We start from the raw sequence: 26,455 nt of genomic DNA on the forward strand, positions 1-26,455 counted from the left end.
ACTCTGGGCGACCATGATATTCCGCCTGTGTGATGCTGGTGCTAGATTTCTCTGGGGAAGATATCGCACTTGCTCCCCACAATGAGGGGAGGGCGTAGGCATCCCATTAAGGCCCTAGTCTTCATCAGCCGGTGGACCGAGGTTGCTCTCTTTTCACATTCGCCGCCAAGTGCATGAAGAATGAAAGCAGCCTCAGCCTCAAACGGAGGGGGAGACGTGGCTTCTCAGCAGTGGTTGATACAAGCTTGAGAATGAGGGGAGGGATTGAAATTCGACAAAGCAGTTACTGTGTCGATGAATTGAGAAATTGCAGCGAAGTCGAGTCGCCTGACTTCCGGACAATATGATATGTGAGAGGCCGAGAAAAGAAATGAGCTGTCCTTCCTACTACTCCAACAACAGCGTGCTCTTCGGCACCGTGACTTCGAGTTTATTCTCCATCCGCTGTCACACCATAAACACTTGCTTCTCCCTTGGCCATGTAGTCAAACGACTCCTCGCTCGTCGTGGTCGCGGGTGGGCTCGGAGTCTCATCTCCATCTCCAACCTTCTTGTCTTGTCCCATGTCCGCCGCGAGGTCTCTCAACTCGTTGTCGTCGTCTGCTGTCGCCGGCGCAGCCCGCCTTCCTTCCCACAAAATACCATCTCCAAATCCCCAGCCGAGCCCCTTCTTCGTCCGGCGGGCTTCTTCCTCCATCAACCTGAATCCTGGTTGCGCGTCCTTCCCTCCAGTTGCCTTCAAAGGGAAATTTCTCTTGTGCCACTCCCCTAAAAACATGCCCTCGGGATCACTTTCATCCCTGATTTTCATGAAGTCACGCATATCATCGCCATATGCCTCGTTGATATATCCACCCGACGTATCTGAGAAATTCTTCGCCCAGTGCGGCTTTCCGCCGAGCTCTCGCATGAGATATTCAAAAGCCTCGTAGTAGGCGACATGACAAGGTGGGTCGCGGCCGTACGGCCGGTATAAAGTCGCATTCAGATAAAGCGTCGGGCCGTCGGGGACGGTAGGGTCAAGGTACGGCCTCACACGGGAACGGTTGGGGGCATCCTGACCAGTATGGGTGACACGGACTTCAACGGGACAATGCACCCAGATTCCTTTACTAGAGATGGGAATTCGCGCGGCGGCATCGTCATGGTTGATCCACGCGGAGAGCCGAGTGATCGCCTCAGGACCCTTGTCCAGTGGTAAGGCCCATTCGTTCACAAACTGAGAATAGAGACAGTCCATGAGCAGCCCCTCGCGGGCAGGTTGCACCGCAGACATGACAAAGCTGCCCGGTTTGAAGCCATATTGCATGCCGAAAACGAACCATTCTATCCATGGCAAAATTCGGGGGAAGGTGTTGGATAGCCAGAGCAAATTGTGATATACGTAGTAGCCGAACATGCCTCCGTAGAAAGTTGTGTTCGGGGGGCGACTGGGGGCGTCAGTTCTTGAGCCGCGCCAGACCACTGCACGTTTGAGATAAGGTAGCCACCAAACACGAGTAAATTCGTCCTTCGTCCAGAGGTCGGTGTCCCATGAATCAAGAACAGAAGTCAAGGTGTGAAGGGATTGAGACCAGGAGATCTTGAAATCAGGGACGGCTTGGATGGTCATCTCGACAATAATACCCAAGGCGCCCAACGAGAGAAGGCCTGCGCGGAAGAGTTGTGGATTTTTCGTCACCGAGCATGTGACTAGCTGAGAATTGGAAAGAAGAATGGTCATGGAGGTGACGGATTCGGAGATCAAGCCGTGTCTGAGACTTGAGCCGTGCGTTCCAGTTGATATGACTCCCGCGACCGATTGAACGTCGATAGATCCCAAGTTGGGCATGGTATAGCCGTCCTTGGCAAGTTCAACATTCAAATCATGCAGAGATATGCCAGCCTGGATGCGATAGAGGCCGGGGGTACCATCAACCCTCTTCTCCAAGACCTGATTGAGGTTGTCGAGGTTGACTAGCCACGACGAGGTACACGTGAGGTCGGATGGCGAATGCCCGAATCCTGTCACGCAAATGCGCTTTCGACATCTTCGTGCAAGGGTGACCACCTTCTGCAACTCGGGGATCGTAGAGGGCTGAAAATACAGCTCCGGGCGTGAGAAGAACGTCTGTGCCCATGTATGATGCAGATACCGGCCTTTGGGGTTGAACGGGATGGAGTCATCGAGCCGAGACAGCTCGCGCTGTAGTTGGGCATCCAAGTTGAGATTGGCGGTGGGGCCTTTGGAGAGGGGAGAGGTGTTAGACTTCGTCTGAGGGAGATTCGAAGCCGCCCAATCCATGGTGGTCGGCACAAGACAGCAAGGACACTTCCGAGAAGTCAGTGACGGGGGAGGAATGAGGACACTGGAGATGATTTGATATTAACGGGCAGAAGGAAATAAATGATGCCAAGGAACCTCGGGAGAGATCTAGACTCTCCGTGACGAACTTCATTACATAAGCAGGCACCGATTGGATGGAGTTTGACGACACCATTTTCCACGGCAGCCTTGAGACTGGCTGTGTGCTGCGAGTCCGATGGGCCAACTTGGCGTACCAAGAGCACATTCCTCCAAACGAAACTCAGTTCATCCACCTTCTTTTGAAGCACCTTATGTGAAGTCTGCCGGAACTCCTCGCATCAGATTGCAAGATTTACATGCATGCCGTGAGCCCAATCCGCTAACCTAGCGGTTCAGATGCTCCAAAATCCATCCCGAATAATCGTCCCCAAATCCTTTCCAAAAAATCCTGGTCGTCAATCCGCCTTCGTTCGTTCACAACGTTATTTCTAGTTCCTGTATCACTTCTTCCACTCGTACACAAACTTGCTCGTCCCGGCCATTCGGTCTTTCAGGCCTCCATTTCCGGAAGACCGATTTAATGCTCTGCGGAGGATCACCCATCACCACATAACAAGCAGGTAAAAGAGGTCTATCCTGAACAGATGGAGACAAGACAGCAATTTCCTGCGCCACCTGTACAGCCGTCATGAACTCGGCAGGTTTCTTTGCTGACCCACCGACGAGGCTGCCAAACACCGAAGACGTCAGCATAACGCGTAACGAGAGGTAGAAAACGACCGAACTTACACATAGAGCTCTCCATAGGTGTCAAGGATGTGGACATGGTTGGCGTCAAGGTCTTTCTGACTGAAGGGGGCAATTTCTTCCACTAAAGCTCTGGCGGGTTGTTTTGGGGGTGATGCTGCCCTTAAGCCCCAGAAGCCGCCGGACGACTTCGGTCTGTCATGCTCAACACGGTATAATCTGGGTGCATGACCGTGAAGCTGGCCTGTCTGGTTGCGTGGCTGGCTGGTAGGCCGTGACGGGAAAGCTTCCCAGAAGCTAGCGGGCTCTTCTCCCTCCGAGACTTCTTCAATCTCACCCGTAAGCCCCATATCCATGCCGATCAGTCTCGCACACCCCACATCTTCTGGATTGCTACCATTTCCTTTCCAGAGATAGAGCTTCCCGAACTTGGCGGATATCAAGAACGGTAGCCCAGAAGACAGGCTATCAGCCGATAAATCAACCTCGTCGAATGCAACGTGTCCAAGGTGTCGTCTACCGCACAGCATGTATAAAGCTGATGACTTGTTCTTCCGGACTATGACGATCCCGCCTAGAGCCTGGAAAAACTCGGAACTCTCTTTGCCTTGCTTTACTACCTCAAGTTTAGTGTTGTTGTCGCGAGCAACCTTTCGGCAGAATAGTTGAGCATCCTCAACAGCTGCTTCTGGGACCTCATCCCCGGACCAGAGATATACTTCGGCACTTTTTGAGCCGCTGGGTGATTCCATTGAATGCACGCAAAGATACATACAGTCCTCGAAGAGTATGTGTTCTTGTTGGGGGGGCATGGTTGTTCTCTTCCCATCACCAGAGACTTCCCAAATCTGTTTGCCGAGAGTCTTTGACTTTTCTCCCGCATTGTTTTGAGACGACAAGAAAGCGTGTGTATCAAATTCCACCTTTTCTCTTGCTTGAGGCAATACCCCAAAGAAGCTCTCAAACCGGGGTTTCATCGAGCGAGTAGATTTCGTGGGCGACAGAGGTCTCCTAAGAGGCGCTGTTGATTTTGTCGTTGCAGCTTCCGGCTCTGGGGGCGGTGTTAGTTCCGGCGTAGCCGCTGGTTTCTTTGAGGCAGACGTAAGCTGCAGGCCAAGTCCATTGGCTTTAGAGGGAGTGAACGAGGACATCTTTGCCGAACTGTCCACGTCGGGTTTTGGCCCTTTAGGTGTATTGATCTTGAATTTGTTGGGCGTAAGAGGCGAATTCACCGCAAAAGGTGGCGATAGAGGTGTGTTCTTCCGCACACTATCAGATTGGGGAGGGGTCGATACAGCTTGAGCACGGTCGGCCAGAACTTCGAACTTCTTCGGCGTTGAGGGCTTAGTTTGAGGCGGCTGCTGTACAGGCTTAGGTGGCAATGCAGGATTTGAAGTCTTTCTCAGCTCCGCAGATCTGTTAGGTTTGACCGGAAGTGGCTCGTCTGCGACATGGGATGACATTCCAGGATTTGAAGTTTTTCTTAACTCTGCCGACTTGTTGGCCACGACTGGCTTTGGTTTGGGACTCATCTCTGCCAATACAGGCCTTGATCCGGGAGTGCACTCGTCGACAATCTTTTTAGCGGGCTTGGCCTTCTCCAACCCCGGTCTTGACTGACATGCTGCGTCTTCAACGGCTAAACCTGGTCTCTTGTCGTCAAAGTTTGCTGCGGGCTTGCTGGAGATCGACTTCGATTCGAATACTTGCAAGGGTAACGGTCTGCTTGTATCAGAAATTGGTTGTCGTGACGATATCGATTGTGAAATGGTGGTGCCACCGGCGACAGAGCTCAATGTAGGCTTTTGGATATTAGCTGCAGCGGTCTCTTTCGGAGATGAGCCGCTCCTAGGTGCTCTTCTCTTAGGGCCCTTAGCCCGAGCCTTTGTCATGTGAGTGAGCTCCGAGTTGTTGTCATTCGCACTCTCCCGTGACTGCGTGATAGTATCTCGCACTTGTATCGCACCTCCGCTGTTAGAAGACGTGTCGCCTGGAGGTTTAGGGCTACCACTTCGTGATAAGATGCCGGCAAGTGCAGGATTAAGGCGAGCTGCAAGTTTACTGTTCTCCGGCGCTCTCATTTTGAACCCTGACTCCATGACAGGGGCGACCTCGGTTGAAGAGGTGTCTGCTCTTGGTTGGCTGTCGGCGCTGCGAGTTCCAGGCGCTGATTTTAGGGGGAAAGCTGTCGTCGAGGAAGATTCAGACTTCTCAGGTTTGACTGAAGCTAATCTCTCAGCTGAAACCGGTGCTTGTTCCGTACGTACAGAGACATTCTGCCTCTCTGGCGCTGGCTTTGCGGAAACAGCTTGAGGCTTTGATGCTGACACAGCGGGCTTCGGAGGCAGATCGATCGGTTTCTTGACTTCGACTTTTTCACTGGACGGACCGGTCTTATGGAGTGTCATGCGCCTTGCCAATGCTTCCGGGACAGCCTGGGCCGGCTTCTCAAGAGGACTAGGTGCGTCCGGTCGTTTTCCAACCGAACCACTCCCAGTTTTCATAGCTTCCTTCTTCTGCAAAATGCTTTCTTTGAATTCATCAACCCGTTTAGTTTTCTGTGGTCCGCCCGTGACATTCAACCCTGCCTTGCCTTTGGTGATGTTGTCTTTCAGGACGTCGGGAGCGACATAGTTCTGCGTTTGCGTCCTCTTCAGTTTCCCGAAGACAGCTTTGAACTCTGGTTCTGCGTCGCTATTGCTCGCGGGCGCTGCTTGCCGTGACTTCAAACTGGCTCTAAAATCGGTCTTTGGAGGTGTCTGCGGTTTTGGCTTCAACATCGGTGGCTTCAAGTCGGAAGAAGTGTCGTCCTGCAATTCGTCGACTGAGTATTCATTGTTTTTGTTTGATGGTGCCGTTGCAGCCTCAGACTTAATGCTCAAGCTTGCGCTCTGTGAAATAGGCGTGACATTTCTCTTAGACGGAACTGCCGGTTTCTCATCCCTTTTCTCCATGTTGGGCCGCTGGATCTCTGATGTGCATATGTCGCCTGGCACTAACGATCCTTGTACTAGTTCCTTTGCTGAATTCTCTGCCTCGTCTGCCGATTGTCGGGAAGTGTCTTCGTGAGAGGCCGGCTCATTGAGCGTCGTTGACTCCAACGAAGGCGAAATCAGGGGGTTTGGCGCAACTGCATGCTTCGCTGGCACATTTTCAGTGGCTTCGGATGATCGCTGCTGCTGCTGCTCTTGTTTAGCACGCTGCATGTTGAGCTTCCATGCAGGTGTCTCAGGTTTAGCCGAGGTAAATCTCGGAGAATCTGGTTTGTTAAGTGCACTTTCGAGCCAACTGGCTTTAGTGGGACTCCAGCGACGAGGATCCATGGTTTTTGATGGGCTGCGAGACAAGAGCATTTCGGATGGCGGTGGAGTGGTCGGGCGATTCTGATGTTGTATTTTGGCGGCTTCAAGATCAGCGGGGATACCTTGTCCATCCGCAGGTTGAGCCTCTGAACATGCTGCAGAGTCGTCATTTGGACGGCTCTGCGGACGGGCTTTGGTAAGGGGAATGGGTTCGGTGCCATGGCTTGAAACAGGTCTGGAGCTTGATAGCGGGGACGAATTGCCTTCTCGCACACCTCTGACATCCCTGGAAGGGCCACGGCTGTGGCCAGGAGTGAAAGCTGGTGCCCCAGAAACGTGGGCTGGACGAGCTGTGGCAACAGAGTCACCTCGCTTCAAGCCTGCATTTGCCTGTACGCTCCATCTTTTGTTCACACTATCTGATCTTTTCATCATTGCGCTCTCAACAAACCCGCCCAAACCCTTTGTAGGTGAAGGAGGGCGCCCCACAGATGACAAAATGCTCGAGGTTCTTCCCAGACCAGATGTGTCGGCTGTGAACGAAGTGTTCAAGTCCAATGGCTTGAAACTCGGCAAGTCCAAAGCAGGAGGCTTTGACGGTGACAAAGACACCGTGGAGAGCGGTCTCGTTGGCTTCGGGTCTTCCTGGTTTGACAATTGTCCTTGATTGAGGGAAGATGATTTCGGAGGGGACGTGGGGGGAGTCGCTTTTTCGGGATCATCCCTTGAGCGGTTCTCTGAAGTATTGGAATCCTTAGACATGCCTGGGAGCCTCATGCCCCGACTCGGGAAGGATGGAGCTGCCTCCGAATCTGTCTCATTCTTACGATACGCAGCCGAACCAATACCACGATCAGCAGTCTGACGGAACCAGGAAGGGTCTTTGGCGCCCAACGAAGCAGCAATATCTTTCCTCGACATGTCGTCGATGTCCTTTGGCTGATCAGGGCCTAGAGCCAGTGCTGAATCGGGGATGGATGCCACGGATAGCGGCCGTTGTTTTGAGCCGACTCCTCTCGATGAAGGCCGTTGTTGCCATGATAAAGTCCCGCTTCTGGAGAGCACAGTGGCATTCAGAGACGGGCTGGGCAAAGATGGTTTATCGCTTGCAGGTGGAGGAGGAAGAGGTCGAGTGAAATCTAGCCCAGAAGCTGCAGCTCGCTCGGGACTTGGAGATATTGAGTCGGAACGACCAATTGTACGAGGCTGGAGAGAAGGAGGCGTAAGGGTTATAGGAGGGTCAATCCCATGTGTGGACTTCGGAGCACTCTCTCCAGCCAGTCGCAAGGATGGTGTAGGGCCGGTTTTCGAGGGGGACAGAGACCGAGCGCGTTCTACATATCATCAGTATCTCCGTTGCATCATGTGGTGTGAGACTCCGTTGATAGATACCTGCTCTTCTCGCCTGTCTCTCCTTTCTAGCCTGCAACATCTCCTCCTCCATTCTCTTTGATCGCTCGGCATCTTCTTGCCCCTGCTTTGAACTCAGGCTGGCAATCCGGGCGAGGAACTGGTCGACGGACTCGGAGCCATCATTCGACGCGTCCATGTTGATTGGTGCGGAAGGGGTTGGCTTTCAATCGGTGACAGTCAGTACTAAAGGTGAAGATTATGCCGCAATCTGCATTGGGAACAACTGAAAAGGAACGGCCGGCGGCTGGCGTGCGCAAAAGATAAGCGAGCGAAGTCGAAAAGAATGGTTTCGTAGGCAACCGACCAGCAAAGAATAGTGTGGTGAGGAAGTAGTGGTACAGTCGGCAGGATAATGGGTGGATTGTATCGATTGTTGATGCTTGATGCGTGCAGTGCGTGGTGTGGTTGCGAGAGGCAAAGAGGAGCGGCACGCGGGACTTCGGGAACACACGCGCACGCCGCACACGTCTCCGCAGCCAAATCCAAAATTCGACCAACAGTACTCGGTAGTTTGTTTATTTTCCTCCTCCTCCTCTTCTTCTTCTTCTTCTTCTTCTCCTTCCTTTCCGGCGCCGTCGAGTCTCGTTCCTGGCCTGCCTCTCGGTTATCGTTGAAGGTCGATGCGGCGATGGCGAACAGGAGGTTTCAAGATGTTGAAATCAAATAGGGACTAGATAGGGCTGATGGCCACTTCGGTCTGGCCGGCGGCACCAGGCCAATTTACCCCCTGTGCTTTTTGCTTTGCAGGGGTCCCATGTGGCTTGCTTAAATACCGCTGGCGGCTTCACTTCATCATTCCTTCTTCTCAAGCCATGGCCAGTCTCTACTGGGTACCGTGGTGTATTAGTACAAGAACAACCGATCTCGCGCATCCTGCACTACCCAATCCAGGCCTTTCTCCAGATTCTCGCCCGTCATTGCACTGCAAGGGATAACAACCCAACGGTGAGTCAAGATCCGCTGGAGATCAAGCAGCTGCGTGACCTCGTCCTGGGTCATCCCACCTGCTACGTCGGTCTTGTTCAAGAAGACCAGCAGACTTGCTCCGCCTAACCGCTTGTCCCTGTCAGCGGCTCTACGGTTATGGTGGGTGAATGCTAGCGTACCTCTTCAAGCAGCAGTCCCTTAAGCTCGGCCTTGCAGTCGTCCATCCGTAGTCGGTCTGTGGCGTCCACCACCCAGATGAGAGCATCAGTCTTCTCGAAATAGTTCCTCCAGTATGATCTTATAGTCTTCTGGCCTCCAACATCCCAGATATTGAGCTTGTAACTGCATGGTCATTCATTAGTGTCCCCTCTGCAATGTTGTCACAGCTGGCAGTACCCCTGGAAATCAATGGTTTTGATGATGAAACCCAGCGTAGGACTGACAGTATTGACATCTTCATTCATGATCTTCTTGACGATGGTGGTCTTTCCGGCATTATCAAGTCCTCTGGAACAAATCAGCCTCTCGTGTTCGTAGGAGGATTGAGCCGCTGTACAGCATCAGAATACGCATCTCCTTATCCTTCAACCGCGCTTTGCGAAGTATGGAGAGCATGGCGATGACTTGCCTGTGTCCATTGACGCATACGAATCAACAAGGAACCGGCAAATGCAGAATGGATGGTGGTAGTCCTTTGCGGCCCTTTGATGGCTGTGTTGGGCTGTGCTTGGGTTGTGTTACTGTAGCTTCTGTGCACGTGCCAGCACGTGCACGACATGAATAGTAACTCGCCGCCTTACAGTCTTAAGTAACATATGTTCACGTGTGAGATTGCTGATTGGCGCTTTCTGTAGTAGTGCTGTGAAGCAGCAACGAATCAACACCCGCTGTTTACACTTTACCCTTGACTTCACTTTCATCACTTCACAGTTGTCGGGGTCTCAGTCTCGCCTTGTGCAGCCATTGTCCGTGACTCCCACAGCCATGGCTCAGACTCAGACATCCGTGGCTAGTCGTCTCCCGACTTGCATGACCTGTGACGAACATCTCAAGCTCTCATTTATCCATCCTTCTAATGACTCTGAGGCTACAACATCTAGCCGAGTAGGACAAGCCGTTTCTGCCCCTCCTCTTAATCCATCAGCCTTGGACATTGGCCTTTCAAATTCAACTCACCTCGGATTGACGCTCTCTCTAAGATCGCCACAACAGATTGCACATGCCAGTGACAAGCCTCCAGTAGAAGCACGTGTTCAGGATCACTGGGGACAGGTGAGCGCTACAACCTATTTAACTTCCAGTTCATTCGTCATCATCGCCTGTTGCCTTGTGTTCATTTGACCTCCAGAATAGTTGCTTATTCCTTGTCAGTCCGCCCTAAGCAACAACATGGGCTTTCACCCGGGTGCATATGGGTGTCCCACAGCGAAGAGAAGGTTTAGCGATGCGGGTCAAGATCGGTCTCAGAAGGGTGTCCATCCTGACTGGAATCTATCGTTGAAGCAGCCTGTCGGTCAACAATCTTCCTGGGCATCATGGCGCGAGAGCCATAATGGAGTGATGAATCCAGGTGGGAGCACTGCAACAGAGGCAGAACCAAACGATAAACGCGTGTCTTTGAGCGTGCGAACAAACGGAGTAGAGCATCACCTGACAAACTTCGAAGTATGTGAACCAGTTCCAACCGAGTCTATCTCAAACCCCACTCCTCCTGGTCCAGTGTCGCCACTAAGCATCCAAATCCCGGGGTTTGACAAGAGGGCCTATGGTGACCCAACAAGAAGAATGTCGAGTCAGATAGCGAGTGCATCGAGAGGGTGTAGCCTAGAACTGCGCCTTAGCCCCCGAATCAAGCCAGAAAGTGCAGTCTGGTCGAAAAATGGGGCGGATCCAACCACAGCCTCCATTAAACTCGAACCAGATCCTCGAGGTCTTCAAACTGCGACACCTCTTCTCACACCTTATTTAACCTCCTTCCACACGCCGAGTAACAAATCCCCGACAAATCTTCAAGCTGGACATAACACGGTCGACGTGGAAATGCATAAGTACCAACAGCCGCCCAAGGTGGCGAGTCCAAGTCGAATGAGTTCAGCAAAGAAATCAGGGTCACCACCTCGTCCCGAGACCTTTGAAACTCTAAGGCAAGGAAGCGAGACTCCGGAGCAACTGATTGCTCGCCTTCAAGAGACACAATGCCGTGAGGCATTCCGTCGGATAAAACAGAAGGAATACGCTGACGAGTCTGTCACTACGGGCCTCGCGATGCTGCATCTTCTGCGAGAACCACTGCCGCCCGATTCAGATCAATTACAACCCGGGATGGGCAATATCCGAACAGGCGCCTCCTCTGCCCTGGAGCTAAATCTGCCGCAGGATCAATCTTCACGAGGCAGAGATGGTTCGGCTGATTCATGTCCCTCAGCGTCAAAGCAAAAGAGAACGGCGGAGAGCTGGTCGGACGTGAATAAGTTGGAGCCGCCACAATGTAACAGTGTCGAAGACTCAGAAGAACCGGAGAGTGATAACGACTCGACGAGGCCCATGGCCGTTGGTTTTGGCAGACTTATTCACGTTCATGAGCCTCAAGTGCCCGAAGAGGAACTTGCAGGATGGGACGGTAAATTCCTACCACCCCCACTCGACTGGGAGCGACGTGGCCGGTTCTACAACAATACCCCAGAATACATCAGTGGCTTCGAAAGTTGGCTCGGTGCAGCCACAATGCGAACCATGTCGCGGGGGCCCGAAGTCGACTTCTCGGCCCTACCTCTCGAAGAAGTCCGGAACATCGATAATCACGCCGACGGCATTGGGTTTGCGCCAAAGCAGACGATGGTTAACGAAAGTAATGCTGGCCGCTACGGCTTTAACAGTGACAGCTTCAAAAGTGGCGAGGTGACGAAGCCTGAGTCATGGTCCCCAGTTGACTTCGACGGTGACCCAAAACTCGATCTGTCGGATCCTGAAAATGTTCGTCTGAAGGATGAAACAGCGCAGAAGCTTATTGATAACCGCATTGAGCGCGTGCGACGCGCGGAGAGGCAAGTGCAAGAAAATGTGGTGTTACGAGTACAGGTCGAGCACGAGAACAGTCCGGTGGCTGAAGAAGTCAGTCGACAAGAACAGCCGCCTCCCCTTATGACAACTAAGAACATCTACCTTCGCCCTGCCGTTAATGCAGACGTCCCGGGTATGAGAGCTATTCTCAACTGGCACATTGCTCAAGGCACTCGTCCCTCGGAACTGGCAGAGATAAGCGAAGAAAACATGAACCAGCGGTTAGAGGATTCGACGTCAAACCGTCTGCCAGTCATCGTTGCCGTCGAACGCAACCGTAAAAACTCCCGCCCTAAATCACGCAGGGGCCCGAGAGTCAATCCCAATCATCCTATTCAAAACACTGATCCTGAATATATTGGCGTGGTGAAAGACGAGCCCGTTGTTGGCTGGGCCTCTGCCACAGACTGGTCAGCGTCGGATTACATTGAAGCCATCACGGCCGAACTGGAGTTGTATGTGGCACCCTCACACCGCAAATCAGGTGTGGGACGATGCTTACTGGACGCTTTACTGGATGCTACAGATCGCGGGTACCTGAAGAAAGGGGGCTATGAATTTCGAGTCGCGCCGGAGTTGAGGCATATGTACAGCGCTGGCGGAGGACGCAATCTGCACAAGTTGATGGTTCAAGTACGCAGCTTCAACCACCCCATGCCTCCGGAGCTGCTTGACCGCCTTCAAGAAGCAGCCACTCAGGGACCGCCTGATCCTCCAGCCAGGGGGAATGGCTGGGCTCGTCGCAATGGAGAGGATTCTAGAAATTGCAAGAATCGCATACCTGAGAATTCGCCCTCTGAAAATGCTCGCAAACAGCAAAAGCGAAAGGATTACTCCAAAGCGGCGAAGCTGGATGACCGCGAAGACGATTACGAAATCTGGCTGAAAGAGTGGCTCGAGAGTCAAGGATTTGAGGAGGAAGCGCACTTGAAGAAAATAGGGACTAAGAAAGGGAGGTTTGTGGATGTGAGATACTTAAGCCGTGAGACTTGCTGGCAGCCTGTGGATCATCGGATCCCGGACTTTTCGCACGGTATTTGATGAACTCGACACAATGTGCAGCATATGGAAGGTGTCGAGGAGAGGCGGAGAGAAATGGCCATCACCACCAACCATGAGACGACATCACGAGAGCTTGCTTCTTCGACAAATCCGTTGCCCATATTTTTATTGCATTTTTGCAACTTTGCAGCAATCGGCGATACCCCGTCTTGTCATTCGACACAACCGACATCCTAGCGCTCCGCTTGCAGCAACACGACAACACTATCATCACTTGTTAGACCATAAAGGACTCTCTCCCCATCTTCTGCCAGGCGACAAGAGAAATCTATGACTCGGGCATTGACACCAACGACTACGGCTGAAGAGAAGCAGGATAATAGCAGTGCAAGCTGCACAAGGCTACATGGCTGGCACATATCCAAAGGGGATTCTAGCGGCGAGCTAGACAGGGATTATTTCTTTTTCTCTTCTCTATCAATTGTTTTTGCCCTTGTTTTTCTTCTTACAAAATGGGGGCACTAGGTATTAGAAGATGGACAATGCAACGAAAAATCGATAGATAACGAAATCAACGACAAAAACCTAACGGAGGAAACGATGATATCTTTGAGGCGTGGGAAAGGGAGATGTTGAGTCAGGCAACTTCCGTCGAACAGAGCTCTGTCTACTTCTAGAGCTCATCCTAGCAGAAACGAAGGAGATGGTGCTAGCGAGAGGGCTTCACGACTTCACAGCACAAAAGAGGGCACATAGCTTTACTTCCATAGATATTTCGACATACATACGACTAGAATGTACAGCGCAAACAGAATTGCCCCGAGCCAGAGCAAGAAAGGCTGCACCGCAGGCTGTAAAACGGGAAGAAGGCAGAAAAGAATAAAACACCACAATAGGCATGGCTGAAAGACGCTTCAAGGGTCTTTCCTGACACCCCTCTGCACACCTTCTAAGTACTGTTCTCCGTTCAATCAGGTTTCTGATCAAGCCATCGAAAGAAGGGTGCAACAACATCCGAGCTCGTTCCAAACTGCTTTGGGGAAGGTCCGCAAGCCACCGACGCATGAACAAGCGCCATTGGATCTGCCAAGCGCAAGAAGACCGATGGGGTCCGGGCGATTGCGGCATACCGCTCCGTATTCTTCTCATTGTCCCGTAGCGTACCGGGTACACAGTAGAGCGACAGAGAACAGGATTTGGCCAGTGAAGCTGGGGAAACGTCTTTCTCACTCCCATGGACAGGTCCGGAATCGTGGTAAGGGCGGTTGCCAGTCTGTGATCTCGTATCCGATATCTCAGTGTATCTGCGGCCTGAAGCTTGGGCCACCTCGAAGGACGATTAGTGCAGCGACCATTTTTTCTGGTGACCCCACCGAAACCGATGAGAGGCCAAGTTTCTTGCATCAGCGGGCCAATAGCTCGGTCGGCTGAGATTTCCGAATGGTGTTGGGTCTTGGAGAAAGTGAGACCGTGATCGAGGCTACGCCTTGACTTTGCGCCTGACTGTGCCTGACAGTAATCAACATGCATCAGCATCAACTTTTGGACCTCCGCAATCAATCCCGACACCCAAATGGTTTTCACGACCTGCACTCGAAATCGGTGGGGATTTGTTTGGTGTAACCAAGGGATCACCAAGAGGAGGACGGAGTTCGAGATAGGCGAGACTGGCGGCTGGACGATCGGTCAACTGGATTGTTCGGGTATGCAGGTCATCGCAGCGAATAGGCGTATGATTGGCTTGCACAATCCCTACTTGATGCGCATGAAGGCCTTGGGCATCAACTGACACGTTTTGGGATGACTTTGACGTTGGACAAAACCTGGCAATGACAGCTGTCAGTGTACCAATGTATGTACCCGAACAAAGAGACAATCAGGAGGTCTCGAAGCTCGCATCGACGTGAAGTGTGCTCTGCTACAATGTCCTCTTTTGTCAAGGGCAAGCAAGGGTAGATGCCATCCTGGGCAACCATTAAGTTCCAGACAGGCGACAAAATGAGAACAATAGACTTTGGGGCAAGAAGTTCCAAGCCTGCCGGAATTGCGAATCGGCAGGCAACATGCATGTTGACCCCTCGAAAACTGACTGTTTGGCCATTGTGTTGCTGCAGGATCCTTCAATGGTGCGAGATCAGGGCTCGTTGCCAGCAGACGGACAAATAGCTGTTGAGCGCAAGGTCCTTTTTGACAGGGTTTCAAGTTGGTGGCGTAATCCGTGGTGTGCATGGCTAGCATGGTGTCTACAGTAACTAGTAGGTAGTCTGGGGCTGGGAGACTCTGGAGCTGAATGTGGACATGGTGAAGGAGGGGGAGAGGGTTGTTGTGACCTCTCGAGAGCTAGGGGACGAACAGGGAATGTAGATCCTTCAATTGATCAACAGCAGCGTGGGATATGGTTCAGACGAGGGCGATCGTTGACCATGGGGACACAGGACAAGAAAAGGCTCCATCAGGAAAGAATTACTCAGTGGTGGTGAGAAGAGCCATGATGGAGAACCAGACTCTTGTCTGTGCTCAGGCTCTCATGTCTTGATGGTGGGTGGAGGGAAGGGAGGGTGGAAAGAGTTTTCATGGGCTTCCCGTGTCATCATCGGTTCGCCTAAATATGCCCCCCCCCCCCAAGCTTTCAGGCTCACTAGGCTGCCGTTCCCCCTTCTGGTACGCCTTCTAAGCCTCTAAGCCTCTAAGCTCAAACCTTAGTTAGCTGGGACTTAGCTAGATCCCTACTTGTAGGTAGTTGATAGCCTTCAGTGGCCCTCGGTGGCCCTGGGTGACCCCTCGCACGCCCTCGCACCCACCCTCACCCACCGAGACACCCTGGGCACCCACATTCGAAGGCCCTGGTAGCCCTAGACAAGCTCAACCCCCCCCCTCGACCCTGCCCTGCCCTACCCTGCCCTGCCCAAGTGGTGACCCGGTTCTCTGTCTTCTCTTGTTGAGTTTTAGTCGTGCTTCCCGCACTTTTCCTTGGACTTCCCACTTGTCTTTCTTCTCTGCCTCACCCCTCCATCTTCTCGACCTCTCTTGTTCCTGCGCGCGTCTCTCTTAATATCGCAGTCTTGCTTCTGCTTTCCTGCTTCCATTGGCGCCTGCTCTTCTCGGAGTTCCTCACGTTTGCGTCTGGTCTGATCTGTGGCTTGCACTGACATTTTTGGCCCCATCTAACCACTGCGCATTTGACCCGGTATGTGCAGAAGTCCTTGATCAACCTCCTCCTTTTCCCGCGAACTCGCCTCAACCCGTGCGCAAATCCAAGAGATGGACATTGGACATGACTGCGCATGAGAATATGCATCCTCTCAGGTCGGCTTGGTAGATGGAAGCCGCATACCCAAGGGCGCCAGCAATACAAAGCACGACAGAAGAGCACCACCACCGAAACATCAACTAAATCGCACTAGTCACGACAGCTACCATCACAAACCCATTTAAAATCTCTGCATTGTCAACTGCTCTTCACAACTTGGTGCTTGCGTGGACTTCCCTGTCTTCACTCTGCTCGTGATGATCGCCTGTGTTTGTCAATGAGATCGCATGCGCTAACTTCGTCTGTTTCCTAGACTTCAGAACAACCTTCGATTCCCAAAGACTCTTTGCGATCGCTTTGTACCCTGTTGCCTTGGACATTCGCCGTTCGGGATATTCTTGTGCGACAAAAGTTGGTTGAGTTGTCAAAAAAAAAGTCCACATAATCCCTTCGATATCCTTTTCGCAGCCGCTTCTTTAGCAAGAGACCCCTGTCCCATCGATCTTGGTATGTCCATCTCACACCTCCAAATCCCCTGGTGACTGCGACGACTGTCGTGGACAATTGGGATGAAAATTCTGTGGGAAGCTCGTCATCAAGACTGATCTCGGAATCTGACTCATCTCGACAGAAAGTGTACTTTAGCCTTCAAGCTCGTCATCTCGATTTTTGTCCTTCAACATGTCTTTTCCTGAATACGGCCAATTCCAAAACCCTCCGCAGGAGGGTGCTCCGGGTCAAGTTCCTACTCCTCAAGATGGAGCTCCTCCGGGCCAGCCAACCGACCCTTCTGCTCAGCAACAGATGTCATTCCCAACTTCGGATGTGAATGCCGCAGCACAAACTGGTGCGGGCGCTGAGGGAAAGACTACTCTTTGGTGAGTTCAAAGACGAGTGTCACTTCATGTTGGGTCATGTCACTGACGCCTAGGTAGGATGGGTGAACTGGAGCCATGGATTGACGAGAACTTTGTCCGTAATCTCTGGTTTCAAATGGGTGAGCAAGTCAGCGTCAAGATGATCCGCGACAAGTTTTCAGGGTAAGTTCCGGCAAAGCCATCCCCCTCCCTCGCACGTCTCTGAACTCATGGTAGCAGCAACGCTGGCTATTGCTTCGTCGACTTCTCCTCGCCTCAGGCTGCGGCCAAGGCTCTCCAGCTCAGCGGTCAACCTATGCCCAACTCCAGCCGCCCCTTCAAGCTCAACTGGGCCTCTGGAGGCGGTTTGACTGATCGACGCGACGACCGTGGCCCTGAGTACTCGATTTTTGTTGGTGATCTCGGCCCCGAGGTCAACGAGTACGTTTTGGTGTCGCTCTTCCAGAGCCGTTTCCCGTCCTGCAAGTCGGCCAAGATCATGACCGATCCTCTTTCCGGCATGTCTCGCGGATATGGTTTCGTTCGCTTCTCGGATGAAGGTGACCAGCAGCGCGCTCTCAGTGAGATGCAGGGCGTCTACTGTGGCAACCGTCCCATGCGCATCTCTACGGCAACTCCCAAGAACAAAGGCGGACCGATGACAGGCATGCAGATGGGAATGCCTGGTGCGGGCCCAATGGGCTACCCGCCTATGGGTGGTCAGCAACCTATGCCGTTCTACGGTGCTGGCCAGCAACAGCCACAGCCGATGAACCAATTCACCGATCCCAATAACACCACGGTGTTTGTCGGAGGGCTGTCTGGATACGTCACCGAGGACGAGCTGCGCTCTTTCTTCCAGGGATTCGGGGAGATCACCTATGTCAAGATTCCACCGGGCAAGGGTTGCGGTTTTGTGCAGTTCGTCCAGCGCCATGCCGCCGAGATGGCCATCAACCAAATGCAAGGCTATCCCATTGGCAATTCGCGAGTTCGTCTGAGCTGGGGACGTAGCCAGAACAACTCTGGTCCAGCGGGCACACCCTACCGCCCTGCGCCCCCGCCACCCATCTACCCTTCCATGGGCATGCCTCCTACTCACTCATACGGCAATTTCGCGCCTATGAAGGTTCGTCACAGTCCTGTCCCCACTCCCCCAATGGGACAATACTGACCTCGGGGTAGTGAAAACCCTTTTGACAACCTCGGCGCAGCAGGCGTTTCGTCCATGGGCATGCTTTTTCCTGTTGGGGAGCGGAAAAAGCAACGTTTTCATTTGTCAAGTCATTGAAAGCAGCGCGCAAAATCGAAATCTTAGCGTCATCATCGTTGGTATGGGAGGGTGTTTGTCCAAGAACAACAGAAAAGTTTCTTTCATTTCACATCTGCGATGACCCCTGACCACCCGACTGTCCTCGACAATGGCAGCCGGCTGTGTACAACACGATCGAACAAACATGGCATTCGCTTTTTGGTTGAGAGTGACGATACGATACCAACGAAAACGAGACATTAGCATGTGCTTGGGAAGCACTCACGGCAAGGGAGCGGAAGCATGGACGGATCGTCGCAAAAATGGCACCCGGGGTGGTGATGAAACTCAGTTGACAAGAAATGGTTTCTTTTCCTTTTTTTTCATTCTATATCTCTCTTTTTTTTTTCAGTCTCTCACATGGGACCAAGAGGTCTCCATGAACTCCCTCAGCTCACATGGCAAAGGTTGGGGATGGACTAAGCAACGACGGGCATTGGATGAGCTGAGCTGGGACGAGGGAACAATGCATTGGTTCATAGTGAGTGGACCAATACGAGACGATCGTTGACACTGAATTTCCAAGTTCCTTACGCGATGTTTCTCCTCTAGTGACTGCTGTCCTTCACGCCGGGTCTGTTCTTCCCTTCTTCGTGCTGCCCTCCCTTGGAATTATCGCTTGTCTTGCGCGAAACCTGTGAAAAGCCGGGGGGCTCATTTCCAGTCTTGTCAAATATGACCACCTCGCCCAGCCTCGCCGTCTCCTCCCAGCAGCCCAGCGCAGGCGGATTTGTTCTCTGCAGCCTCGGCGCCAAGCATTTGAGACCTCGGGATTTTGGCGGCTTCTCCAACTCCAGTTCGGTCAAACATCCATCGTTCAGTCCTTCGGCGCAAGCACGAGCCGCACGTACATCTCCACCGGAACGAGATGTGAGTGCTATGCTGTCGAAGCCAAATGAGCTTCAATTGTTCGTGGCCCTCCTCGGATACCTGGTCGCTACTTGAAAAGGGAACGTCTCGCATTGACCAAGCTACATAGAGATTCTTCCCCGCGCAGTGAAAGTCACGGTAAAGCCTTCCTGCCCTGACAGCCCTCAAAGCGCTACACCTTTTGCCAATCTTTTGAAGAAGGCTGCGAACGCTTTATCGTCCTCGCAAAATGGCCTCCAGAACAATTCGTATAGCAGGCAAGCCATCCTTTCTCCCCCTTCCTCGGCTATCTTCCACCTCAATCGTGACACTCTAACATTCTCTATCCCATGAAGGCGCGTCCGGCTCCGCCTCCGACCGCCGCCATGCCATGGCTGCATTTGCGAGGTCTTACACCTCCGACCCTGTGGACGTCATCATATCAGACTACATGTCCGAGGTAAACATGACGATCGGGGCCGCCAGAAAGGTCGACTCGACGCACTTGACTCCGGACATGGGCAATGCCTTTGTTGGCGCAGGTCCGGCTTTTGAAGCCTCATTCCTCGAGGCCTTGGAACCGGCGTTAGAAGACCTGGGAAGGTACGGGATCAAAGTGGCTGCAAACGCAGGAAATGCGGACGTACAAGGCCTGTATAAAATTGTGGTCGAGATGGTGAGGAAGAAAGGGCTGCAAGACAAGATCAAAGTCGCGTGGATCTCGGGCGACGAGGTCTTGCCGGCAATCAATGAAGGGTTGAAGAACGGGAGTTCCAAGTTCAAGAACATCTATACAGGCCAGGTGCTGGAGAGGTGGGAATTTGAACCCATCTACGCGCATGCCTATCTGGGCGGCATGGGCATTGCAGAGGCCTTTCGCCAGGGAGCCCAGATTGTGATTTGTGGCAGAGTCGCTGATGCGTCGCCCGTCATCGGGGCAGCGACGTGGTTTCACGAGTGGAAGAGGGAGGACTTTGGTCGATTGGCCAATGCCTTTGTCGCGGGCCATCTGATCGAGTGCTCGACCTATGTCACGGGCGGGAACTTCTCTGGATTCAAGAGCCTTGAGGCTGCGGATAGGTGGGTTGATATCGGATACCCAATCGCTGAGATCTCGCAGGATGGGCAAGTGGTCATCACAAAACAGAAGAACTCGGGCGGAACAGTGACGGTTCACACATGCTCGTCGCAGCTGCTGTACGAGATCCAAGGACCCTGGTATTTCAACAGCGATGTCACCGCCGTCCTGGATCAACTCTGGTTCGAACAGCTCGGCCCTGACCGCGTTGCACTGCACGGCGTCCAAGCCCTCCCGCCACCACCCACGACAAAAGTCGGAATTACCGCTCGCGGCGGATTCCAAGCTGAGGCCTGGTACTTCATGACTGGGTTGGACGTCGCCGAAAAGGCCCGCATGACTGAAGCACAGCTTCGCCATAGCCTCAAGCGGTACTCGGACAAACTTACCACACTGTCGTTCAGCGTCCTGGGAACGCCGGGCGTGGACGCGGACAACCAAAACGCCGCGACTTGCATATTCCGCGTATTCGCGCAAGCGAAGGAATTGAAGGACATTGCGTCGGGAAAGTTTCTTAGACCGGTGATTGACAATATAATGCAAAGCTACCCAGGTTCCACTTTCCATCTGGATTTCCGTCTGGGGATCCCGAAGCCATACTTTGAATATTATGTCACATTGCTGGATCAAGCGAAGGTGTCACATGTGGTGCATTTCAACGGCCGAGAAACACTGATCCCACCACCTACAATCACGAATGTCTTCGCGGAGAGGCAACCAAGTCAGCCAAGCACGCAGCTGCAGGTCGACCTCTCGAAATTCGGTCCGACAGAACGGGCTCCCCTGGGATCCATTGTCAACGCCCGCTCCGGCGACAAGGGCTCGGACTGCAACTGCGGCTTCTGGGTCGCGCGGGAGGACGAGTACGTGTGGCTGAAGAACCTGCTCTCTGTCTCGACCATCAAGCTGCTTTTGGGGAAGGAGTACGACGAATCGAGGGTGCCCAAGCTCGAGATTGAGCGGTTTGAGTTGCCGAATCTGAGGGGTGTGCACTTCTTGTTCAGAAACCTCCTGGATCGCGGCGCCACCAGTACGAGCACCGTAGATTTCCTGGGCAAGAACTGTGCCGAGTTCTTGAGGGCCCGGTACGTCGATGTGCCCGTGAGGTTTTTGGCCAGAGGCAGGTTGTGAACACCGTCAGGACTCTGAGGTGGATTCGACTCGGGCGAGTCAGTAATAACATATTGGTCCGGTGAATATGGACCGCCGATTTTGGAATGCTTCACCAAAAGAGATAGATTCAAACTTCTGAAGTTTTGCGATCAGTTCATCTCGTTCCAGAGTCTGGTTCCACGCCTATCGTTCTCTCTCCGCTACTACATCTTTCCTTTGCCGCCACAGGTTTCCAATGAGATGAGGCCGCCTTCCCCCAGCCGAATACGGCGTACTTTTGACGTCCTACCAGTTCCCAAGGCCTGAATAGCTCGTTGGCTGGTCCGTGATGCCGTCGTACCTAGCCTGTTGCCAATACCGAGACGTGGGCTCTCTTTAAAGTGAGGAATACTAGTCGCAAACCTCACATTCCCGAGTGGTTGAAGGGGTATCTTCATGCGACTCTTGCTCTTGTGCCCCTGCATGGAAGAGCTTTTTATTTCCCCTTCCTTCACAACTTCCGGCAGCAGATGTATCCATGCTCGAGGACACGCCAATCGATTGATCTTCTTGGTTGCCATATGCAAGAAACCCACAGACAATCCATCTCCCCCTTCGTGTGGCTTCGCGTGAGAGGGGAATGAAAGTTCATGCCTTCTTTCTCGCATCCTTTTTCTTACGTCCTGTCCCATTCTTCCCTCCTCCATGTTGCTGCTGCTGCTGCTGCTGCTGTTGTTGTCCCCCCTGCGGCGGAACAACCTGATAAATCTTCCCATCTTTCCCTACGATCCCCACACTTTTATTCGTCCGTCCTGCTCCTGCTCCCGCCGCAACCCCGCTCCCTTCCTGCTGCTGCCGTCGAAGAAACTCCAACCTCGCCCTTGCCTCCTCCTCCCTCCGATCCGGCGTCCCCGTCATCTTGCGGAACAGCGACTCCAGGTGCGGGCGGAAGAGAGCGTACGTCGAGATGGCGACGATGACGCGCAGGAGGGTTTGCAGGTTGGTGCGCGTCAGGTATGCCTGTACCGCCGGCGGGAGGTTCTCGAGGTATGGTTCGAGGAGCGTGGGGACGTCTGGGATGGTGAAATTGAAGTAGGACATTTCTGTGGCTTTATATGTTTTATCTATCCCCTTGGGGCTGCCGGAGGGTGGAGGTCCGGGTATGTACGCGTATGTGTCGTGCTGAGTAGGGGAAAGAGTTTCAGGTTCGAGGAACGTGATTTCACAAATTGGAGCGCATTGAGCGTGCAGTGAGAAGGCGGAGGGACTGTACTTGAAAGCTTGAGGAGATTGTCTACGAGATCGATGCTTCGCCGTACCAGCAGCAGACGGATATACGTCGAAACACTTGGTCATCCAGGGTCACTCCCAACAGGGTATGGACTTCTGTCAATACAATGCAATGGACTGGAGCAGATTGATGTTCCTTCTTTTTAACTCTAATTCTCCCCGTTTAGTCAAATCTACGAGGAAGGCATCTGTGAAAGCATAAACAACTGAACAAAAGAATAAGACATAAATACGAATGAATATGACTCCAGCTCGGGGTGGGAATAAGAGAGTGTTTCTCCTAACCCACCCGAGAACTGCTTCAAATCTCGTCATCCGAATCCTGAACTTAGAGAATCAGCCAGCCGTCTGTAGTCCGGGTGGGAACACAGAAAGCTCCGACGAACGTGGGTACTTCTTCCTCCCAACCGTGCCACGCCGACTGGAACTCGCCGATCGGCGCTCTGAAGATTGGACCGAAGAAGAACACGCAGATATGAAGCGTTGTCTTGAAGCTTGTACAGCCGAGCTAGTCCGGCACGTGGAGTCCGCAGAAGCCGAAGGTAGGAGTGTTTGTGTGAAAGAACATCTCATGTGGATGCTGTCGCCTGCAGCAGAGGATTTGGTTAAAGCGAGGGTAACGACAGAGGACCGTGATGCGAACATCCCACAGCAGGAAACAGGGGAAGGACAGAACGAGAGCCTAACAAAGGCACAGAACCAGACAGTCCTCCCTGATGCTTTCCTGCGCACATGGACACCAACGTTTTTAATTCGGCACCCTGCGTTGGTGTTTCCGTCACTTTATCGAACCTCTGTAGACCTGGAAGGCCCCGAACAAGCCACGAAGAATGCAGATGGGAGCTTTCGAATGGAAATGACCTGGAGATGGAGCCGAAATTTGTGGGAGTGGTTTAACAAGCAACGACTTGACCAATCCATGGCTTCTGGGAAGGTTCGAAGGCGCTCTAGGAATGATGGGCAGTCCACCTCGTCGTGGCCGATCATCCTAGACGCCGACGACGTTATTCTTCACCCGAGCGTCATCAGACGATATTGCGGGATTGTCGGGTTGGACCCAGACAAATGCCAATTCAAGTGGGAGTCTGCCACTGCTGAAGAGCAGCAAAGATTAAATGTCTTCGAAAGAAGGATGAAGTCGAGCCTGTTGTCCTCGACTGGCTTGATTAAAGAAGGGAAGACCGCGATCGGGTTAGACATCGAGCGCGAAGCACAGAAGTGGAAAGCCGAATTTGGAGGAGAGGAAGCCAAAAAGCTTCTGTCGTGGGTCAAAGATGCCATGCCGGATTATGAGTTCTTGAGAGAAAGGCGACTGAGAGAGGGAGATTGATGAATCAATGAAATCGAGGTCTCTCTATATCTAAGCAGCACATTTGGTGTTGTTGTGCCCTGCCGTTGTGCAATTTCCAGCTCTATGCTCAGACGTATTACATCGCCGACGCGTAACGCGTGATCTCGTGCGAAGTTAAAACGATTTTCCATTACATACCATTTCACGAATTGATAACAACAAGAGTGCATGCTCGAAGTGTCGGAGTACCTTGGTCGACACCGCTTCGAAGAACCTTAGGCCTGTCTATTATAACTTGGTCATTGGTATACTCATCATGGCTTCTGCGTCAGATGCAGAAGCGGAGTCCCTGCAGAAGGTGACACCCACGACTCCCCATGGCGTTGGAAGGCAGCGAGGATTCCGTGTGAATTGATGCCATGATGCTAACACCTTACTTTCTCTTTAGAAACTCAGATCTGCTCTATGGTTCCAGATTGGGAAGATGGTCGACGAAGAGAGCATCAACCTGGGAGTCAATGCGACGCCGCAGTTCATCGGCAGTCTGATGGAACTGGTATGGGCACAGATTGGTACGTTAGGATCAATGCATCCGGCTGAGGGGCGGAGATGAGGTTTTAAAGCTGACACTGAATGTCTTCCAGGAAATGCCGCGATTGACCTCGAAGCATTTGCAAAGCACGCAGGAAGATCCACGATCAAAACAGACGATGTCATGCTACTTTCTCGGCGAAATGAAGGATTAGAGCAGATCCTCCGCGATGAATTGAAGCAACTCGAGCAAGCAAAGGCCAGAAACGATAAGACCAAATGAAGGAGCCAATATGGACCGTCCAGAACAAATGAGACGATGCCGGCGCTTTCGAGACAAAAGTCCCAGGTCTCAGCAAGCATTGCTCGAAGGCACAGGGAGCACCAGTTTACCAATATGATCCAGCTTCGATGAAAATGTCAAAGCAGAACGCCGTTTCCTGGCGGCCGACTCCTGGAGACCAACAGACCTGTGATTCAGTCTGTTCAACACTCCTCTAAGTGGCATTCTTCCTCCATCCCAGCTTTGGAGGCTATCAAAACCCTCTCCCTACGCCAAAGCCATGGGCATCAGCCTGGTCATTCAACCTATTCGCGTCGAATTTGACATGCTTGAATATACATTGAGCAATGAAAGTCTATTCGAAAATGTAACGCCAGCCCGGAATGCCAAATACAGTCTCAGGCCCGGAGTTGGACAAGACCTGCTCACGGATATAAGAATCACCTCCACGAACTTCTATTTGGATAACCAGGCGCCTCGCGGCAGGAAGGGGCAAGTCATACCATTCAGACCCCGAAGAAGGGTGAGATGCTGTAGTGCCGACCCGCACAAACGAAGATTCACCCCGTGGCCATTGCGCAAAAACAAAGCAGAGATATTGTCGCGTCCACATGGTTCAGAGACCAGACATCATGCCACCAGATGGCAACGCTTGTTTGGGATGATGGAGTCAGTGACCACCTCAATCGCGGGAACCGTCGAAAGATTTCTCAGATGTGATACGGGCCATTCCCGATCGTGAAAAGAGACCAACTGCTTTCGGCTCATCGATTAAAGGGGCGTTCCCAAAGTCTGATGTTTCCACCTGGTCAAACAACACCCCATGACTGCCTGTCTTTGACCAGGCGAACTGTCCAATGACGCCGCTTCACTTCCGTGGAGATGATCAAGATTGTAATCCGTGTGCTCTGCGACGTGTCAGCCAGCGCCTCGAAATGAAATGTCAAGTGAGATGCAAGAAGTCTCACTGTGCTCACAAGGAAGGATCGCGCGCCATCCCCAATCCTTATCCCTTGATCGCTCGGCTACCGGTCCACCGCCACCGGCCCGAAATGACGCCATGTGTTTGGCCTTACCCAATTCCACAACCATGAGTTCGGACTACGCGATGCAGCCTTATTTTAGAATTCCGATATGTCATCGCATGAAGTTTCATGTCCGGCATGCAGCGTTGCAATGAGAAGCTGTTCCCCCTGGTCATCAATCGTTGTACATACTGGGAGTAAAACGCGCTGAGAGAACACATACGGCACGCTGATAACAGCTCTTATTCCAGAATGTTTCCATTCCGTCGTGGCTTGTCTGACATGACCTACCCCCACTCTTCAGTCATTCATTCGAGATTGATCTCACTCCACTTGCTCGCATCTGTCTCTGGTAGAACTTGTTCGAGATTGAATACGACATTGCCGCTGAGCTGCTATACAGATACGCTCTTCCACGGCCTTCCATCATGAGGACAGCCAGCTAAAACTAGCAGATGGAGAAATCCACAATCAAGTAGGGGCCGAAATTCGATAAGCCCTTATCCAACAGCCTTGTTGGAGAACCATTCAGATGACGATATATGACTACTGAATCTATGACTATGCTGGATACATCAACGGTCATTGATGGATCTGGTCACCCGGTATTCGCATGCAATCGCCTCCAAGCGCCCTGTAGCGGACGCCTCGGCGTGAGGCGACGGCACACTCAACAGTTTCCATGATGCCAGACGCAAGCTGCATCTAGGGGAACACCTGCGCCATTTCGTCCTATCACTCGAATGGTACTACATTCTGCCTTGGATCGGAATGTAGCTGTATTTGCTGTATGTTGCCGCACGTGTAGCCCTTGCCGACGTTCTGTTGCAGCATCTGGCAAAAGACATGAGGGGCGCAG

General features: G+C 52.5%; 9 protein-coding genes across 9 annotated transcripts; 5 read left to right on the forward strand and 4 right to left on the reverse strand.

Annotated features, from left to right (window-relative positions):
* Positions 1–430: 430 nt before the first annotated feature.
* Positions 431–2,284, reverse strand: A1O5_01917 (D-arabinono-1,4-lactone oxidase; the record flags this gene model as incomplete). Its single annotated transcript, XM_007742533.1, has 1 exon — positions 431–2,284. The coding sequence occupies one exon, from the start codon at positions 2,282–2,284 to the stop codon at positions 431–433; it is 1,854 nt and encodes a 617-aa protein (XP_007740723.1).
* Positions 2,285–2,761: 477 nt separating this feature from the next.
* On the reverse strand, positions 2,762–7,885 carry A1O5_01918 (uncharacterized protein; the record flags this gene model as incomplete). The annotated part of the gene is made up of 3 exons (XM_007742534.1): positions 2,762–3,014; positions 3,077–7,670; positions 7,729–7,885. The coding sequence occupies 3 exons, from the start codon at positions 7,883–7,885 to the stop codon at positions 2,762–2,764; spliced, it is 5,004 nt and encodes a 1,667-aa protein (XP_007740724.1).
* A 707-nt stretch (positions 7,886–8,592) lies between these two features.
* Positions 8,593–9,291, reverse strand: A1O5_01919 (ADP-ribosylation factor-like 2; the record flags this gene model as incomplete). Its single annotated transcript, XM_007742535.1, has 4 exons — positions 8,593–8,805; positions 8,856–9,018; positions 9,073–9,183; positions 9,233–9,291. 4 exons carry the CDS (start codon positions 9,289–9,291, stop codon positions 8,593–8,595), a joined length of 546 nt encoding a protein of 181 aa, XP_007740725.1.
* Positions 9,292–10,065: 774 nt separating this feature from the next.
* A1O5_01920 (uncharacterized protein) lies at positions 10,066–12,777 on the forward strand (the record flags this gene model as incomplete). The annotated part of the gene is made up of 1 exon (XM_007742536.1): positions 10,066–12,777. The coding sequence occupies one exon, from the start codon at positions 10,066–10,068 to the stop codon at positions 12,775–12,777; it is 2,712 nt and encodes a 903-aa protein (XP_007740726.1).
* A 3,892-nt stretch (positions 12,778–16,669) lies between these two features.
* Positions 16,670–18,019, forward strand: A1O5_01921 (uncharacterized protein; the record flags this gene model as incomplete). Its single annotated transcript, XM_007742537.1, has 3 exons — positions 16,670–16,866; positions 16,924–17,028; positions 17,083–18,019. 3 exons carry the CDS (start codon positions 16,670–16,672, stop codon positions 18,017–18,019), a joined length of 1,239 nt encoding a protein of 412 aa, XP_007740727.1.
* A 1,378-nt stretch (positions 18,020–19,397) lies between these two features.
* A1O5_01922 (uncharacterized protein) lies at positions 19,398–21,215 on the forward strand (the record flags this gene model as incomplete). Its single annotated transcript, XM_007742538.1, has 1 exon — positions 19,398–21,215. The coding sequence occupies one exon, from the start codon at positions 19,398–19,400 to the stop codon at positions 21,213–21,215; it is 1,818 nt and encodes a 605-aa protein (XP_007740728.1).
* A 609-nt stretch (positions 21,216–21,824) lies between these two features.
* On the reverse strand, positions 21,825–22,277 carry A1O5_01923 (uncharacterized protein; the record flags this gene model as incomplete). Its single annotated transcript, XM_007742539.1, has 1 exon — positions 21,825–22,277. One exon carries the CDS (start codon positions 22,275–22,277, stop codon positions 21,825–21,827), a length of 453 nt encoding a protein of 150 aa, XP_007740729.1.
* Positions 22,278–22,707: 430 nt separating this feature from the next.
* Positions 22,708–23,796, forward strand: A1O5_01924 (uncharacterized protein; the record flags this gene model as incomplete). Its single annotated transcript, XM_007742540.1, has 1 exon — positions 22,708–23,796. The coding sequence occupies one exon, from the start codon at positions 22,708–22,710 to the stop codon at positions 23,794–23,796; it is 1,089 nt and encodes a 362-aa protein (XP_007740730.1).
* A 277-nt stretch (positions 23,797–24,073) lies between these two features.
* On the forward strand, positions 24,074–24,571 carry A1O5_01925 (uncharacterized protein; the record flags this gene model as incomplete). Its single annotated transcript, XM_007742541.1, has 3 exons — positions 24,074–24,115; positions 24,206–24,329; positions 24,402–24,571. 3 exons carry the CDS (start codon positions 24,074–24,076, stop codon positions 24,569–24,571), a joined length of 336 nt encoding a protein of 111 aa, XP_007740731.1.
* Between the last annotated feature and the right edge of the window lie 1,884 nt (positions 24,572–26,455).

Source organism: Cladophialophora psammophila (genome assembly GCF_000585535.1).
Source record: "Cladophialophora psammophila CBS 110553 chromosome Unknown aczJe-supercont1.2, whole genome shotgun sequence".
Lineage (NCBI taxonomy): Eukaryota > Fungi > Ascomycota > Eurotiomycetes > Chaetothyriales > Herpotrichiellaceae > Cladophialophora > Cladophialophora psammophila.